General features: G+C 41.5%; 1 protein-coding gene across 12 annotated transcripts in view; it reads right to left on the minus strand.

Annotated features, from left to right (window-relative positions):
• LOC134219695 (uncharacterized) overlaps window positions 1-17,436 on the minus strand; it is a 36,789-nt gene that overhangs the window by 2,433 nt on the left and 16,920 nt on the right. For 11 of the 12 annotated variants that reach the window (XM_062698525.1, XM_062698524.1, XM_062698521.1 and 8 more), the window contains exons 4-9: window positions 7,434-7,631; window positions 6,650-6,834; window positions 6,259-6,585; window positions 5,928-6,069; window positions 5,135-5,535; window positions 4,598-4,835 (exon numbers count right to left, since the gene is read on the minus strand). In XM_062698525.1, the coding sequence (XP_062554509.1) occupies window positions 4,598-4,835; window positions 5,135-5,535; window positions 5,928-6,069; window positions 6,259-6,585; window positions 6,650-6,834; window positions 7,434-7,631 (1,491 nt within the window). The remainder of the gene's footprint in view (window positions 1-4,597; window positions 4,836-5,134; window positions 5,536-5,927; window positions 6,070-6,258; window positions 6,586-6,649; window positions 6,835-7,433; window positions 7,632-17,436) is intronic. The other variant, XM_062698526.1, reaches the window with a different exon arrangement.

Genomic DNA, 17,436 nt, shown 5'->3' on the forward strand with positions numbered 1-17,436 from the left:
GAGACAGCAGACCCGCCTTTTTCAGGAGAAGAAAGCCGCCTGGAAGAAGCGGAGTGCGAGGAGATGGAACAGTTGTGCCATTCTCAAGAAACACGCAAGTTCAACGCTTCCCGCAAAGGCTTCGTGCCGCTTGCCGAAATGTGCCGGGATAAGGATGGGAGCATCTTGACGGACAAACATGTGGCGATCGAAAGGTGGAAGTAGCACTACGAGGAACATTTGAATGGCGCTGAGTGTACAGGCAGCGGAGGAGATGACTACGTCAGTTCAGCGGATGCCATCCAACAGCTAAAGACCGATAAAGCAGCTGGTAAGGATGGTATCTGAGCTGAGCTCATCAAGATGGGCCACTTGCCTGCACAAACTGATAGTCAGAATCTGGGAAACTGAACAGCTACCGGAGGAGTGGAAGGAAGGGGTTATATGCCCCATCTACAAGAAAGGCGACAAGCTGGAGTGTGAGAACTTTCAAGCGATCACCATCCTCAATGTCGCCTACAAAGTGATATCCCAAATCATCTTCCGTCGACTGTCACCATTAGTGAATGAGTTCGTGAGAAGTTATAAAGCCGGCTTTATTGACGGCCGCTCGACAACGGACCAGATCTTTACTGTACGGCAAATCCTTCAAAAATGCCGTGAATACCAGATCCCAACGCAACATCTGTTCGTTGATTTCAAGGCGGCAGACGACAGTATAGACCGCGTAGAGCTATGGAAAATTATGGACGAGAACAGCTTCTCTGGGGAGCTTACCAGACTGATCGAAGCAACGGTGGATGGTGTGCAAAACTGTGTGAAGATTTCGGGCGAACAATCCAGTTCGTTCGAATCGCGCCGAGGACTAAGACATGGTGATGGACTTTCGTGCCTGTTGTTCAACATTGCGCTAGAAGGTGTCATGCGGAGAGCCGGGTGTAACAGCCGGGGTGCGATTTTCAACAGATCCAGTCAATTTATTTGTTTTGCGGGTGACATGGACATTGTCGGCCGAACATTTGCAAAGGTGGCAGAACTGTACACCCGCCTGAAACGTGAAGCAACAAAAGTTGGACTGGTGGTGCATGCGTCAAAGACAAAGTACATGCTTGTGGGCGGAACCGAGCGCGACAGGGCCCGCCTGGGAAGCAGTGTTACGATAGACGGGGATACGTCCGAGGTGGTCGAGGAATTCGTCTACCTCGGATCCTTGCTAACGGCTGATAACAATGTTAGTCGTGAAATATGAAGGCGCATCATCTGTGGAAGTCGGGCCTACTACGGACTCCAGGAGAAACTGCGGTCAAAAAAGATTCGCCACCGCACCAAATGTGTCATGTACAAGACGCTAATAAGACCGGTTGTCCTCTACGGACATGAAACATGGACAATGCTAGAGGAGGACTTGCAAGCACTCGGAGTATTCAAGAGACAGGTGCTAGGGACCATCTTTGGCGGTGTGCAAGAAGACGGTGTGTGCCGGCGAAGAATGAACCATGAGCTCGCCCAACTCTACGGCGAACCCAGTATCCAGAAGGTAGCTAAAGCCGGAAGGGTACGATGGGCAGGACATGTTGCAAGAATGCCGAACAGCAACCCTGCAAACATGGTGTTCGTATCCGATCCGGCAGGTACGAGACGGCGTGGAGCGCAGCGAGCGAGATGGGCAGACCAGGTGCAAAATGACTTGGCGAACTTGGGGCGTATTCGAGGATGCAAATATGCGGCCTCGAACCGTGTATTGTGGCGTCAAATTGCTGATTCAATGTTATCTGTTTAGTTGTAGACTTCTTCTTCTTCTTCATTGGCATTACATCCCCCACTGAGACATTGCCGCTTCGCAGCTTCATTAAGCACTTCCACAGTTATTAACTGCAAGGTTTCTAAGCCAAGTTACCATTTCTGCATTCGTATATCATGAGGCTAACACGATGATACTTTTATGCCCAACCCGAAAATTTCCTAGACCGGACCGGGAATCAAACCCAGCCACCCTCAGCATGGTCTTGCTTTGTAGCCGCGCATCTTACCGCACGGCTAAGGAGGGCCCGTAGACTAAATAAATGAAATGAATAGAAATGAACATGCTTTTATTGATCATTTGGATTGAATAGCATGTGACTTCTTGCGCAAGACTTATCCAATTTAATTATATGAATCACATAGTGAATGAACAATTTTTGAAAATTTCTAACAGCTCAATATTAATACTCAAGAAAATTCTGGGAAGACCTGGAATAAAATAATGTTGAGGGCATATTCAATTTGGTTTTATGTATGGTTCTATTATCCATTTTGAAAAAGGGATAACAGCTGTTTGGCCTAAACTCCAGGAAATTATTGGATGAACTTTAATGGAAAAATTGTTGAACGCTCATCCATTTCAATTCTATGGACCACAACCAGCATAAACGAATAAAAGAAAGCAAGCCGACCTCATGGAGCTCAAGGCCTTTACTCCAGGCAATTCTTGTATGAACTGGGATGCGTGTATTTTTACTTTTCTGATTATCCTAAAAATTGAAAAACGATCCGTTGCGCTAAATAGTTTACTTGATTGAGAGAAGCTTAGAGAATGAAAAGATAAAAGAATGAAAAGTATAACATCGTGAAACACAAAGTCAGGCAGAAACATTATTCTTAGTTGCTTAATTGAACTCAATACAGAAATCACTCGATTTTTTTTTTCGCCTCGTCATAATATGCTATCGTTTTAAAAGAAATCTGACTTTGCAATGACAAAACCACCATTGAGCCATTTACATAGTAGAGCTAGAAATATTATTGAACACCTTTTTACATAACTGGTATCAAACCAGGGAATCCTGGTACAAATATAGCTAACCCTTCTTGGGAAATCTCTTCTTCCGAAATAATGGAAAAGTCATTTATGGGATTTTGCCACCAGCAATTCTTTCTGCAGAAATTCTAGGGATTCAAGACTACTCCAGGAATTCGGGAGAATTTCCACACTAAGAATTTTGAGGAATTTCATCGTTGAGAATTTTGGATTGTTTAATTCTTAGAATATCCCCTCCCAGAAATTCTGCGAAATTGCTTCTTCGAACTCATTTTTTCAAGATAACAGGATTATACCTTCTCTAGGAATTCTTGAGAATTCCTACCCAGCAGTTTTGACCCTTTATCCTTTCAGAAAGTATGGGAATTCTTCCTCAAAAGTTTTCAAGAAACTTCGCCCCCTGCTAACTGTTATTTTACTTGAATTATGCACAATTTGTCTAGTACTCTAGGAAATTCTTGCATGACATTCTTACAAACCTAGGGAAGTATAAAAAAAACTTACACCGAACCATGAAATGGACCCAGTCACCTTATGCATGGCCTTGCTTTGTGGCCGCAAGGCATAATTCAGGATTTTTGGCAGTATTTTCACTCCCGGACGAACTGTTAAAGACATTCATGAAGAAATTTCAAAAAGAATTCCTGGATAAATCACTGGATGAGATAGTAAAGAAAATTCTGAAGATATTTTGTAAAGGAATCTTAGGTAAATTTTCTCATTGTATAATGATTGCACGGTGGTATATAGAATATGTTTATTCATTACCATTAATGCACGAGACATGCAAAAATATTCAAAAAAGGTATTGGTAATCAAATGATAGTTTTGAATTGCGCCGAACCGAGCCGCCGTCGCCGAGAGCAACCAACTCGTAGCGCCGGATAGCAAAATTGCGTTCACGGCGCCGCTGCGCTGCTTTAAAGTAGATCGGCGCACAGGTCTATGCTTAAAAACGGCACACCATGTAAGAAGAGCAGAACATCAAATGAAGAACGAATTTTGTAATCATAACAAATTTTACTATTCATTTATCATGTGGAACTTCATCGTAGCTAATTTTGATATTTTTACAAATATTTTGCTATTGATTAGTTGTTATAATGGCGAAATGAGTTATTTATGGGCTATTTTCTCAATTTACTCGAACAATGTATGTTATTATTTTTGCAAATAATAACAAAATGCAATGCAATCATAACAAAATGTGGTATTCATTTACCATTTGAAACATCAGCATATGCGTAATAACTGATTTTGATATCTTGTTTTTCAAAAATATTCAACTATTGGTTTGTTATTATAATGGCAAAGAGAGTTATTTATAAGCTATTTGTATAAGCTCGAACAATGTCTGTTATTATTTTTTGGTATTTTAGCAACTATATAAAACAAATTCGTGGGCCCTCCTTAGCCGTGCGGTAAGACGCGCGGCTACAAAGCAAGACCATGCTGAGGGTGGCTGAGTTCGATTCCCGGTGCCGGTCTAGGTAATTTTCGGATTGGAAATTGTCTCGACTTCCCTGGGCATACAAGTATCATCGTGTTAGCCTCATGATATACGAATGCAGAAATGGTAACTTGCCTCAGAAGTTAATAACTGTGGAAGTGCTTAATGAATACTAAGCTGCGAGGCGGCTCTGTCCCAGTGTGTGTAATGCCAATAAGAAGAAGAAGATAAAACAAATTACTATCAGATTTTGCTATTCAGTTATTTAAATATTAGTAAAACTTGTTATTCTTTTGCTTTTTACTTCTAACCGGGCTCTGGACAATAGATTTCTGCGGAATAACATACAATCGTCTACATCAACTCACCTGCACTTTAAGGTACTGGAACGTTTGTTGAAGTACGTCATACCCAACGGATACATTGGAGAAGAAGTTCGAAGCGAACAACCTATTTTGTTCGATACCAGCTGCGAGCGACGACGTTCGTGCACTGCTACTGCTGTTGTTGTTCTGAGTAATGGCCGCCAAATCTGCCGCAATGAAACTTCGGTTGTTGGTCTGATTAGTACCGGTGGTGCCAACAGACTTCCGACTGTCGTCTGACCTGCAAATTGTAGAAAACAAAGCACTGTTAGCTATCTCTGAGATAGCTTTTTTTGTTCACTTATCCAAGAGGAGATGGATGAGAGGATGAGACATGAGGAATAGGAAATAATGATACAGAACAACTCATTTTGGGATCTGGTGACGGGACTGAACCCTGAAAGCAAAAGAAAAAAGAATCGCAATACTCGCTGGGTGTCACACTATGTTGTGTTTGTTGTGTTCCAACGGCGCAGCGATGAGATCGGGTGGAAACTATAATATGGGTGAATGTATCAATCAAATCCTAAATATACTTACACAGCAGGTGGTGGTAGAAGCAACGCAGGTTGTTGAGATGAAGATTGTTGTTGTGGCGGTGGCTGCAGCTGTGCAGGTGGTTGTTGCGCCTGCTGTTTGACCTGTTTTTTGGCCTTCGAAGCAGCTGGTTTACCTTTCGGAACGACAATGAATTGATGGTTTCCAACCACTATCACATCCTGGGGAGGAGGTTCTTTCCCACCACTTTTTGGTGTTCCAGGTCCCGTTTTGGGTGGTTGCTGCGGTGGAGTGGGTTTCTTCTGTTTGTCAACTACAGGAGCAGCATTTCCATTGTTTAAAGACTGAGTCGGGTGGAGTGGTGCGGCAGAGTTTGATAGAGATTTATCGAACGGTACCATGCTTTCGGGATCCGGAACGGTCGATTGTTCATCCATGCAAATCTTGAAAATTGGGAAACAAAGAAAGATGGTCACCATCATTCACTGGATGATTGTGCAATGTGCTACGGTAAACCATTTCGCATCAAATTGTACTTTACGCGGGTAACCATTTTTTACACAATGAGGGAAAAAATTAGGTAGTTTTTCATCATTTGATGTTTCTTTTACCTTTCCAAAGATGTTTTGTTTTATGCAAAATAAAGATTTTTACAGAGGAGCATATACTACAGTACAAGTAAGCAGTTAAAGAGAAGAATTAAAAACAAAGTTATAATTCATAGGATAGTGAAAATAAGTGTAAAACCCGATTAAAATTTACTACGTACTATAAGCTGCAATATGGTTTACCACAAAATGTCTTGCAATCAAATGGATCGCAAAGGATATCTCACCTTACAAGTGAATCGACGCGCTAGAATTTCGGCTGTAGTTGCCTCAACGCACTCCGGATGATACATGCATAGACAAGAGATGCACTGCAGCTGAGGGATCATTCCCATCGCCGGGAGACACTGGATGGTGCACGTTTCCACTCTGGACAGGGAGGATGATTACAGCATCATTCAGCAGATCCCAAAAAAGCATTGTTCATAACGACGCAGAGAGGGATTGAAAGTGATGGATTTTAGCGTACATGAATGATAAAAGGAATGCATCGAGGAAGGCATTGTGAAGGATGTCGGTTGGGGTTTGTAAGAAAAAGTAAAGAAAAACGCTACTTACTTATTTTTAAGCTTTCCAGCCTTAGCTGCTCCGAAGGCATTCTCGTTCGGTTTGTGGGTGACGGTACTACCAACGTTGCCCCGATGACCACTAACGAGAGCACCCGATTTGGGCGAAGTTTGAGAATTAGAACGCGAAGAAGGTGGTGTGCGGGATTGGCCAAGTGATGAACGAGCCGAAGAAGGGGTTGGAGGTGGACTAGCTCCCTTGGGCATTTTCGGTTTTGGAATGCGTTTACCTAGGCTATTTTCCGAAGGCGGTTCCACCACCGGCACAGGGGCCGAATTGATCGATCGTCTGGTTGTGCTTCCGTACGATTTGGCACTCCTGTTGAAATAGGAAATATGCTACATAAGTTACAGTCGCAAAGTGATCTGATAGTTAAACCAACCTAATGATTTCCTCATCGGGTGAGCCACCGACAGGATCTTTTATAAAGGTGAAATTATCCATCGTCAGACCTTCGTGCAGGGCCATTACAATATCATTTCGAGTGCGCAGTTTCTTCCCGGATGGGGTAATATAATACACTTCACCCTTATCTTTGCTGTTGCCATCGAGGTTTGCTCGGTAAACCTAGAATGGATGAGATTGTACCGGAAGAACCGCGTCAAATACGAATAAGTATCTGATCGAAAAGTGTTCTAACTACATTATAAGAAGAATTCAATCAAGAAAGCTAGAACAGAAGATCTGTTAAGAATGCCAAAAATATTGAGAAATTACCCAAAATGTTTCATAAAAGGGTAATAACGGCTTTGCTACTTCCTGGGAGATCATAAAGACCTATTGCGTTTAAATTTGGGCAGATAATTCTTCGCATAGCAAATAATGTTATGGACGATACATAAAAAACAAACCATGTTCAAGCCGTAATATACCCTCACTCTTACTATAGTCTACTCAATGACTGAGTAACATTGTATGACCGATTCCTTTTATCTCAAGAAAATTACTCAATTTCCGTCAAAAGCATAGATTTAGTTTTGAGTACTCCATAGTCCTGCTTTTGATGAAAATTGAGTAAAATTTCCTTGGAAAAAAAAGATGACAATACAATTTTACTCAGTCACAAGATAGCGCTCTTGAATTACAATTCTAGAAGTATAAGTTTTCCGAAATGTATTCTAACATATTTTGCAAAAAAAAACATTTCTATTCCACGTTGAACTCACCAGTTCCCGTTTCCACCCAAATTTGAATGGCAGCTTGAACGCTTCATCTTGTGCATTGCCTGGAGCAACTACTTTCCGTTTGGCCTGATTGGCAGCAGCCATCAGCATCGCTGCCTTTCCGCTTGGTTCAAAAATACCAGCGCCACCTCCAGCCGCCGGTATGGCCCCGAAGCCCATCAAACCGGATTCCATTTCGTCCTAAAAACAATACATTTCAGTCACTGGACTGTCTAATTGAGAATTAAATTGTAACGATCTCTGGATGCACTTCAAGGCTATATTATTTGTGAGTTTATTTTTGCAAATTTTTCACAAGTAGATAGAAAATCAATTACGATGCATGCTTTCAAAGAATAAAACCCTTTTCAGACAAGTTGATGGATTAATAATTACGACATTAGATCTCAGTAGCTATCTACTGTTGTGTTGAGTAACAGTGTACCTTCTGAACAACCTGAACAATAAATTAAACAATTACAATCCACTCTCTACATCTTGATATCTCTCTCTATGTCGATGGTTTCCTCGGTTCCTTCAATCTGCATACATTTTGGCTTTCTACATCTCGATAACCTCCGTATCTCGATATCTCTCTATCTTTCTCTGACTTTCCTTATGTCGATATATTCAATTTTTTGGGTTACTATACCATCTTTGGACAATAACAACACATCAAAGCAACAAGCTTTTTTGGATCTAAGAACCCATTTCAATGTTCCTCCCGTTCCTCGATCTCTCCCTATTGCGATAGTCCATTCAATATCGAGATGTGGAGAGGCGACTGTAATACCATTCAGGATTTGCAAAATTCTAACTTATTAGACGATCCCCACCAGTGCGTAAATAAAGCCAAAATAGCAACCTCTATCATGACGCGAACTCGCACTGGTAGTTGGTAAACGGGTTTGGGAAATGTAAACGCAACCTTCGGTGAATAGCGAGTTGGCAAATTTGGCGACCCGCTCCAACCGTTGCCAAACCATCACACGGAAATATAAAGTAACCCATAAATAAAAAATCTGCCGTCTGCTGAAAAACTGTTCGGGTACTCATCATCAAAACCATTGTGATGGAGGTCAGTTTAGTTTGGATTTCAACTGGTTGGCGGCGCTAGTGCATATGAAATAATCTGATAGGTTAGATATCTCGAAATCTGGAATTTTTAGAATATTGGCGTCTTCTACAAAGTTGTTCGGGTGGTTAAAACCATCATGACGAAAACAAGTTTAATTTGAAATACAACCGCTTGGCGGCGCTAGTGAATTGAAAATAACCTAAAAGGTTAGATATTTCGATAGTTGAGATCTTAAGAATATTGTCGTCTTCTACAAAATTGTTCGGATGATTAAAATCATCATGACGAAAGCAAGTTTAGTTAATAATACAATCGCTTGGCGGCGCTAGTGTATTGGAAATAACCTGAAATGTCAGGTATCTCAAAATATGTAATTTTTAGAATATTGCCGCCTTCTACAAAGTTGTTCGGGTGGTCAAAACCATTATGATCAACGCAGGTTTAAATTAAGATATAACCGCTTGGTGGCGCTAGTGTATAAGAAATAACTTGCTAGGTTAGGTATTTCGAAAACAGAAATTTTTAGAATATTGCCGTATTCCACAAAGTTGTTCGGGTGGTGAAAACCGTCATGATGCAAGCAAGTTTAGTTTTAAACACAATCGCTTAGCGGCGCTAGTGTATAAGAAATAAACTGATAGGTTAAATATATCAAAATCTGGAATTTTCAGAATATTGCCGTATTCTACAAAGTAACTTGCCATAAGACGAGTTCGTACAATTCCATTTAATTCCACCACTTGGTTGTACCTTTGACAGATACTACAGTAAGACCATCTTCAGTGTCTCGTATTTGACTCGATTCGACTCAACTCGAGCGCCAATTAGTATTGCGGTTTCAAACTAAACTTCTGGTTTTGATTACCCTGTTAAATCTTACTTGTATTATTGTATTATTGAGACGGTATACTCCCCAACATATCCGGATTCAACTGGTCAGGTTTCTTTTAGTTCCACTGTTTGATTATGGTGATATTTTGTTTGGCCTTGTAACTAAAAAAAAACACGAAAAAACTAAACCAAGTATTCAACGCTGCTACACGATATGCTTTTAATCTGAAAAAGTTTGATCATTTATCCAATTATAGAAAGGCTATTCTTGGAACTGATTTTACAAATCATTTAAAGTTTAGAACCTGTATCCAAACATTCAAAATTATTAACAACTCTCAATATATCTTCGAGATTTTTTAGATATACTCGTTCTTCGCGAGGTTCGTTACTTATCGTTCCTAGATGTTTCACAAACAGTTTAAGAGACTCCTTCCGCCTACGAGCTATAAGAATTTGGAACGATTTACCTAGGAATCATAGGTGCGAAAGAAGTTTTTCTTTATTTAAGCGGAATCTAAATATCTTATTCAGTATGTAGTTATTGGTATTAGATGTTGCATAGTAGCATAAGCATTGAAAATCAATATGTGATTATTTATGTTGCTATATGGTAATTGTTAATAAATAAAATAAATAAAATAAAAATAATAACCAACCTAACAGATAATTCGGATAACTTTGTAGAAGATGGCCACTACGGATTTAGAAATATTTAACCTAACAGGTTATTTCTCATACACTAGCGCCGCTATGCGTATGAATTCCAAACTAAACTAGTCTCCATCATAAATGTTATGGCTACCCGAACAACTTTGTAGAAGACAAAATCTTTCTAAGTCTTATAGATCTCGAGATATCCACCTCACTAAATCTATATATATAAAAATGAAATGGTCTGTGTTCGTATCCGAATAACTCGAAAACGGCTGGATGGATTTTCTTCATTCCTTCAGCAGATATGTTCGTTATAGTTTCCGACGGGTTTATATGATATTTCCTCATGCGAAAATTACGAGTAAAGTTCAGTAAATCGTGAAAAACTGAAATGAAGATTCGTATGGAAATTTGGTATGGGAATATTCGCCTACTATGCAGGACAACGTCTGCCGGGTCGACTAGTTATTGCATATAAGCTAGCGCCACCTAGCAGATGTGTGTCTAGCTAATCTGATAATCACAAAATGCATTACGCACATATTTATATTACAAAAGTTGGAGCGCGTTCTGAAAGATTTGAAAATAAATAATATTTGTTTCCTGATTTTATTTATTTCCGTGTTTGCCTCATTAGCAACCGGATATTCAACACCGGTGCAAAGCATGATTGCACTTCAACAATCTTGATAGAAACAACCGGTGCGAGAACAAGTGCATAAATAAAATATGAACGCATTTCGTTCCTATACTAGACACTCATTTGGATACGCATCGGTGGGGATCGTCTTAGATAATAATTAGACGATGCAAAATCGGCATAAATCTCTTACATTCACTACATATCATGAACATAAGAAAATAAAAATAAGAATCGACAAACTTTGTCGAACTGAGTCGATCGATATATAACACTATGGGTATCCGGGCCTTCTATAAAAAGCTTGTTTTTGGAGCGATCATATAGCCTTTACGTATACTTAGTACACGAAAAAGGCAAAAACCAGACAAGTTAATTAGTTTATTATTTATCATCAGACTAAGGCCGGAGTGGCCTGTGCTGCACATAAAAGACTTCTCCATTCAGCTCGGTTCATGGCTGCACTTCGCCAACCACGCAGTCTGCGGAGGGTCCGCAAGTCGTCCTCCACCTGATCGATCCACCTTGCCCGCTGTGCACCTCGCCTTCTTGTTCCCGTCGGATCGTTGTCGAGAACCATTTTCACCGGATTACTGTCCGACATTCTGGCTACGTGCCCGGCCCACCGCAGTCTTCCGATTTTCGCGGTGTGAACAATCTGCACCCCACCATAGATGGTACGCAACACTTTCCTTTCGAAAACTCCCAGTGCGCGTTGTTCCTCCACGAGCATCGTCCAGGTCTCGTGTCCGTAGAGAGCTACCGGTCTTATAAGCGTTTTGTAGATAGTCAGTATGGTACGGCAGCAAACTCTATTCGATCGGAGCGTCTTGCGGAGTCCTTGCGGGGCCCTCCTTAGCCGTGCGGTAAGACGCACGGCTACAAAGCAAGACCATGCTGAGGGTGGCTGGGTTCGATTCCCGGTGCCGGTCTAGACAATTTTCGGATTGGAAATTGTCTCGACTTCCCTGGGCATAAAAGTATCATCGTGTTAGCCTCATGATATACGAATGCAAAAATGGTAACTTGGCTTAGAAACCTAGCAGTTAATAACTGTGGAAGTGCTTGATGAACACTAAGCTGCGAGGCGGCTCTGTCCCAGTGTGGGGATGTAATGCCAATAAGAAGAAGAAGAAGAAGAAGTCTTGCGGAGTCCAAAGTAAGTACGATTTCCAGCAACTATGCGTCTCCGAATTTCTCTGCTGGTATCGTTATCGGCGGTCACCAGTGAGCCCAAGTACACGAATTCTTCAACCACCTCGATTTCGTCACCACCGATAGAAACTAGTGGTGGGTGGCTCACATTGACCTCTCTTGAGCCTCTTCCTATCATGTACTTCGTCTTCGACGTGTTGATGACTAGTCCAATCCGTTTAGCTTCGCTTTTCAGTCTGATGTAGGCTTCCTCCATCCTCTCAAAGTTACGTGCCATGATATCAATGTCGTCGGCGAAACCAAATAACTGGACGGACTTCGTGAAAATCGTACCACTCGTGTCAATCCCTGCCCTTCGTATTACTCCCTCCAAAGCGATGTTGAATAGCAGACACGAAATACCATCACCTTCGTAGTGCTGCCGCCACCTTTGGATCACCTCACGCTCGTTCGTAAGAAGGTTCCCGTTTATGTCCTTACACATATCGGGCTGTGGCACGTGGCCCTTACGTGAACGGTTCAACTTCTCATAGAACTTTCGTGCGTTATTAGCGCGGTACAGTTCCTCCGTCTCTTCACGGTCTCGATCTTCCTGCTGGCACTTTTTCCTCCGGAAAATCGAGTTTTGTCTGTTCCGCGCCCGTTTGTATCGTGCCTCGTTCGCCCTCGTGCGGTGTTGCAGCAATCTCGCCCATGCTGCATTCTTCTCCTCAACTAACTGCTCACATTCGCCGTCATACCAGTCGTTTCTCTGATCCGGAGCCACCGTGCCTAGTGCAGCGGTTGCGGTGCTTCCAACGGCGGATCGAATATCTCTCCAGCCATCTTCAAGAGATGCTGCGCCTAGCTGCTCTTCCGTTGGGAGTGCCACTTCCAGCTGCTGCGCGTAGTCTTGGGCTAGTCTACCGTCTTGTAGCCGCCCAATGTTTAGCCGCGACGGACGACTCCGACGCGTGTTGATCACCGTCGAGAGTTTTGAGCGCAGACATACTGCGACGATGTAGTGGTCGGATTCAATATTCACACTGCGGTAAGTGCGTACGTTCGTGATGTCGGAGAAGAATTTATCGTCGATTAGAACGTGGTCAATTTGGTTTTCCGTTACTTGATTAGGTGATTTCCATGTGGCCTTGTGGATATTCTTGCGGGGGAAGAAAGTGCTTCGGACTACCATTCCGCGGGAGGCTGCAAAGTTTATGCATCGTTGGCCGTTGTCGTTCGATACGGTATGCAGAGTATCCGGTCCGATGACCGGTCTATACATTTCCTCCCTTCCTACCTGAGCGTTCATGTCACCGATGACGATTTTGACGTCCCGCAGTGGGCATCCATCGTATGTCTGCTCCAGCTGCGCATAGAACGCTTCTTTCTCGTCGTCGGATCTCCCTTCGTGTGGGCAGTGCACGTTGATGATGCTATAGTTGAAGAAACGGCCTTTTATCCTCAGCTTGGACATCCTTGCGTTGATTGGCTGCCACCTAATCACGCGTTGGCGCATCTTTCCCAGCACTATGAAGCCGGTTCCCAGCTCGTTGGTGGTGCCACAGCTTTGGTAGAAGGTAGCCGCTCGATGCCCGCTTTTCCACACTTTCTGTCCTGTCCAGCAGATTTCCTGCAGCGCTACGACATCGAAGTTGCGGGGATGTAATTCATCGTAGATTATCCTGTCGCAACCTGCGAAGCCTAGCGACTTGCAGTTCCATGTTCCAAGCTTCCAATCGTGATCCTTTATTCGTCGCCTAGGTCGTTGCCGAGTCGTATTATCTTCTATGTCGTTCGTAATAGTTGTTTTTAAAGGCGGCTTATTGGGCCTGCGCAAACCTCCTGTCTCGTCGGAGGGCCGTCGTGTCAGGGCTGTTTAGCGTCCCACCTAACACCAGGACTTGGGCTTGTGCGCTTTGAGCGGCACACGGTCGCTTTGGCGGAGCCTACTTGCGGATTCATGCAGCATTTTATAGAGGTTTAACAGGGCCCACTGTCAAACCCCACCACATCCTAGGCAGGCGCCACAACTCGCAGATGGCCTGGGGAGGGATCGTCAGGCCCTTGGACATAGTCCCTGCTGCCCCCAAGTTAATTAGTTATTTATAGCTGATAAGAAAATTATTTTGAGCTTTTTAGTGGAATGTCTTCACTTGTCATAAGACGAGTTAGTACAATCCCATTGAATTCCACCACTTAAAGTGGTGGAATTCAATGGGATTGTACTAACTCGTCTTATGACAAGTATTTATAGCTTTTATTTAGTCTGTCGAAACAAAACTAAAAAAAAATCAGTGTCCATCGAATTCCCGGTTATTTCCCGGTTCTTCCGGTTTTCCCCGGACCCTGCATAGGCCATTTGACCTTGAGCTTGATTGTCTGCCAGTACACAGAGAATCCTTGCATAGAGAACCAACCAACAGATGTTTGCTTGGGACTAGCACTCATCTTCAATGTACAAGTACGGGAGATCTCATTTGTCTCAATGTAGAGAAGAGGGAGGAAATGGTGACGTAATCACTCGCCCACTTGCAAGCCGAATATACCTCTGCACTTTCCACGAGTTCATGCGGAATTTGTTGGAATTTTTGGGTTAGGTTCGAGGGGCAGAGGTTCGTCTTGGTTAACGAGGTGCTAATGTGACAGATAGGAGAAAGCAACTAATAGAATTTCTTATTGGATATAGGAAAATGAGCTTTTTTTGTTCAATTCCAATTCTAGCAGTTACTACTAGAATAGTTAAGTTGAAAGTATGGTATGGAAGTCCATTTCCAGTTTAGCGATTGCTAGAACATGAGAAATATAGAGAAAGATCCAAAGTAGGAGAATGGAACGGACCTGGGATTGAATCCATGACCTCCTGCTTATGAGGCAGAAGCAGTAGCCATATGACTACCAAACCCGTTTCAGTGGCCACCCTGCATAAGCCATTTAACAAAAAACTCTCTTATAATTCGGATTATGTTAACTTGTATAATACCATATACACAAAATATGATCATTATTAAGATTCACACTAACTATATTTCTCGGCTACTTTTTCAAAACGGCGTATGTCACAAATTGTAAACATACCCGTTTTCAACAGCATATGGCATCAAATTCATCTAAAAATGTGTATATCTTCAAAGCTACATGAAAATGTGTTTTTAAAAATGTAAATCAATTTTTTGCAAAACGGTGTAACATCATTGTTGAAAATATTGCACATACACCGCTTAGCAGAAAATGTACTTTAAAAAGTTTTTTCGAACAACTAATTAGTTTGAAACGTGCGTCTGCTTGTACTTTTTCATCACTGATTTCAAAATTAAGCATGTTGCTTAAATATTCTTATTTTCGTTAAGAAAAACATTTTACGTTGTTTTTCTGCAGCAAATGTTGTTACGTCGTGTTGTAAGTGTTGCAATTTTTTGTCGCATGTGCGTGAAACGTTTCAACTTGACGCAACATTTCGACGTATCAACAATGCAGCGTACGGAGCAGCGTAACATTTCGACGAAAGTAGCATGACCTCGGTCATGCTGACGTATCAAAACGACGTATGTGATTTATCTGTTGCAAAACGTTGTAACATATATTTTTATCAAAATAACTGAAATGTTCACACGCAGTGCAGATTTCAGGGTCAGTGACGATGAACCTTTTCATAATGTATCGTTGAGGTGTATTCAATTGCAATAAAAATGATTAGTTTCTAAATAGGAATAAAAATGAAATCTGAAAACTTTCAAGCTCATTTTCTCAGCTTGATCAAAATGTTACATACGCCGATTTGAAAAAGTTATCGAGATTTGATGATTTAAACACGTTTATCGACGATGTATTTTGATGTTTTGGTGAAAATTTGCACGGTGTAGAAAAGTGTATAAGTATGTGTTACATTAGTAAAGACATCATTTAGAATAGTAATATTTTTTACATATTTGCTTTAAAGTGTAGAAATTAAAATGTGTTAGTAGAGCTTATTTGACTCTCCAGCTAAATTTCTAACATCCTACTCCAAATTCCCATCTTTTTCAATGATATCTTTAATTTTTGTTTCTGCTTATTTTTATGGCTTTCTGATACCTTAGCAATTAAATTGAAGTAAGTTTAACAAAACAGGTGTAAAGAATGGCTATTGGATCACATGAAAAATCTCACTGTCCGGACCCGGGGGACAGATACCGGATACAGAAATTGATTTTGCATCACAGTTTAATTATATATCGAACAAATCATTCCGTTATAAAATGATAAAAATATGGCTAACTGAGAGAGAGCTCTCGATACTACACATAAATTTAATGTATACTGTCGTCATGCAACAAGAAAATCTTCGACAAGACAAAAACAATCAACGTAGGCGCCACCTGAAAAGACTAAATCTTGTTTTGCGTGTTATTGTGTTTATTGTTCAATAATGCACTCGAAGGCGCTATTAGGATATCTGGCGTGCAGAGGAACGGCACTATCATCACAGGATAGGTTAGGTTTAACCATTAACTCTACCAAGACAAAGTACATGGTTGCAGGTAGAGATAGGGGAAGAGAGGTGCTTGATGGGGATGTGTTTAAAGTTGTTGTAGAATTTGTTTACCTTGGAACGCCTATGACATGTGACAATGACGTTTCCCGTGAAGTGATAAGACGTATTGCTGCTGCGAATAGGGCCTTTTACGGATACGTTACCAGCTTAGGTAACATGCAGACGGAAACGAAATTTGCTCTATGCAAAACTCTGATTCTACCAGTGGCCCTTTAGAGACATGAAGCATGGACATTAAAAGAGGCGGACAGGAGAGCTTTCGGGGTTTTCGAGCGAAAAGTGCTGCGTACAATACTCGGAGGGAAACTAGAAAATGGTGTGTGGCGCAGACGCATGAGTCATGAGCTGTATCAAGTACACCCAGGTACACAAAAAATTCACAAAGCTGTAAAAGTTCAGGTTAACCGAGAAATTAATGAATTCCAACCGCGTAAAAAAAACCTGGGTGTATACAAAGAAGAAAATATTGCGAATCGTATAAAATACGGCAGACTTCAGTGGGTCACTTAGTGCGAATGTCGGAAGAAAGAATAACGAAAGCAATATCAGGGCTGGTAGCGATAAATGCCGTTCAAAATAGTGACTTAGTGACCAACGATGACGAAAAAAGTGACCAAATAGTGACTTTCAGAAACAGAAAAAGTGACCAAATAGTGACTTTTATATGAAGTACTAACCAGGTAGTGAGCATTCGTATTGTTACTGAGTAACTCGTAGTAGATCGAAAACTAGGGATATCATGTTTTTTTCAAATCTTCATTAGAATGCTATCAGAAATCAAGAGAAGACAAAAATTACAAAATCATGAGGATTACTACTGCTAGCCGTGTGCATCTTCATCGTAACTAGGGAGAGGATGGATCTTAGCAGGGGACAACCGACTTGGCGATACCATCATAAATACCACAGAGTTGGATATTGAGGAAGGTATACGTTGGGACATCCAGAGGCTAGCAATATGACCATGGTAAACCTTATTCCGTAACACACGGGAGCAGGTAACGAGTTACAAGTTGTTACACTAAACCATGCTTATAATTTGAACAACGATTTTGAAGCAAGTTCTACAGCATTGTGGTAATAAAGTTTAACATGAGTTCGAAGTTTTTCGTGAAACTGCAGTTTGTGTATG

This window comes from Armigeres subalbatus, chromosome 3, assembly GCF_024139115.2.
Source record: "Armigeres subalbatus isolate Guangzhou_Male chromosome 3, GZ_Asu_2, whole genome shotgun sequence".
Classification (NCBI taxonomy): domain Eukaryota; kingdom Metazoa; phylum Arthropoda; class Insecta; order Diptera; family Culicidae; genus Armigeres; species Armigeres subalbatus.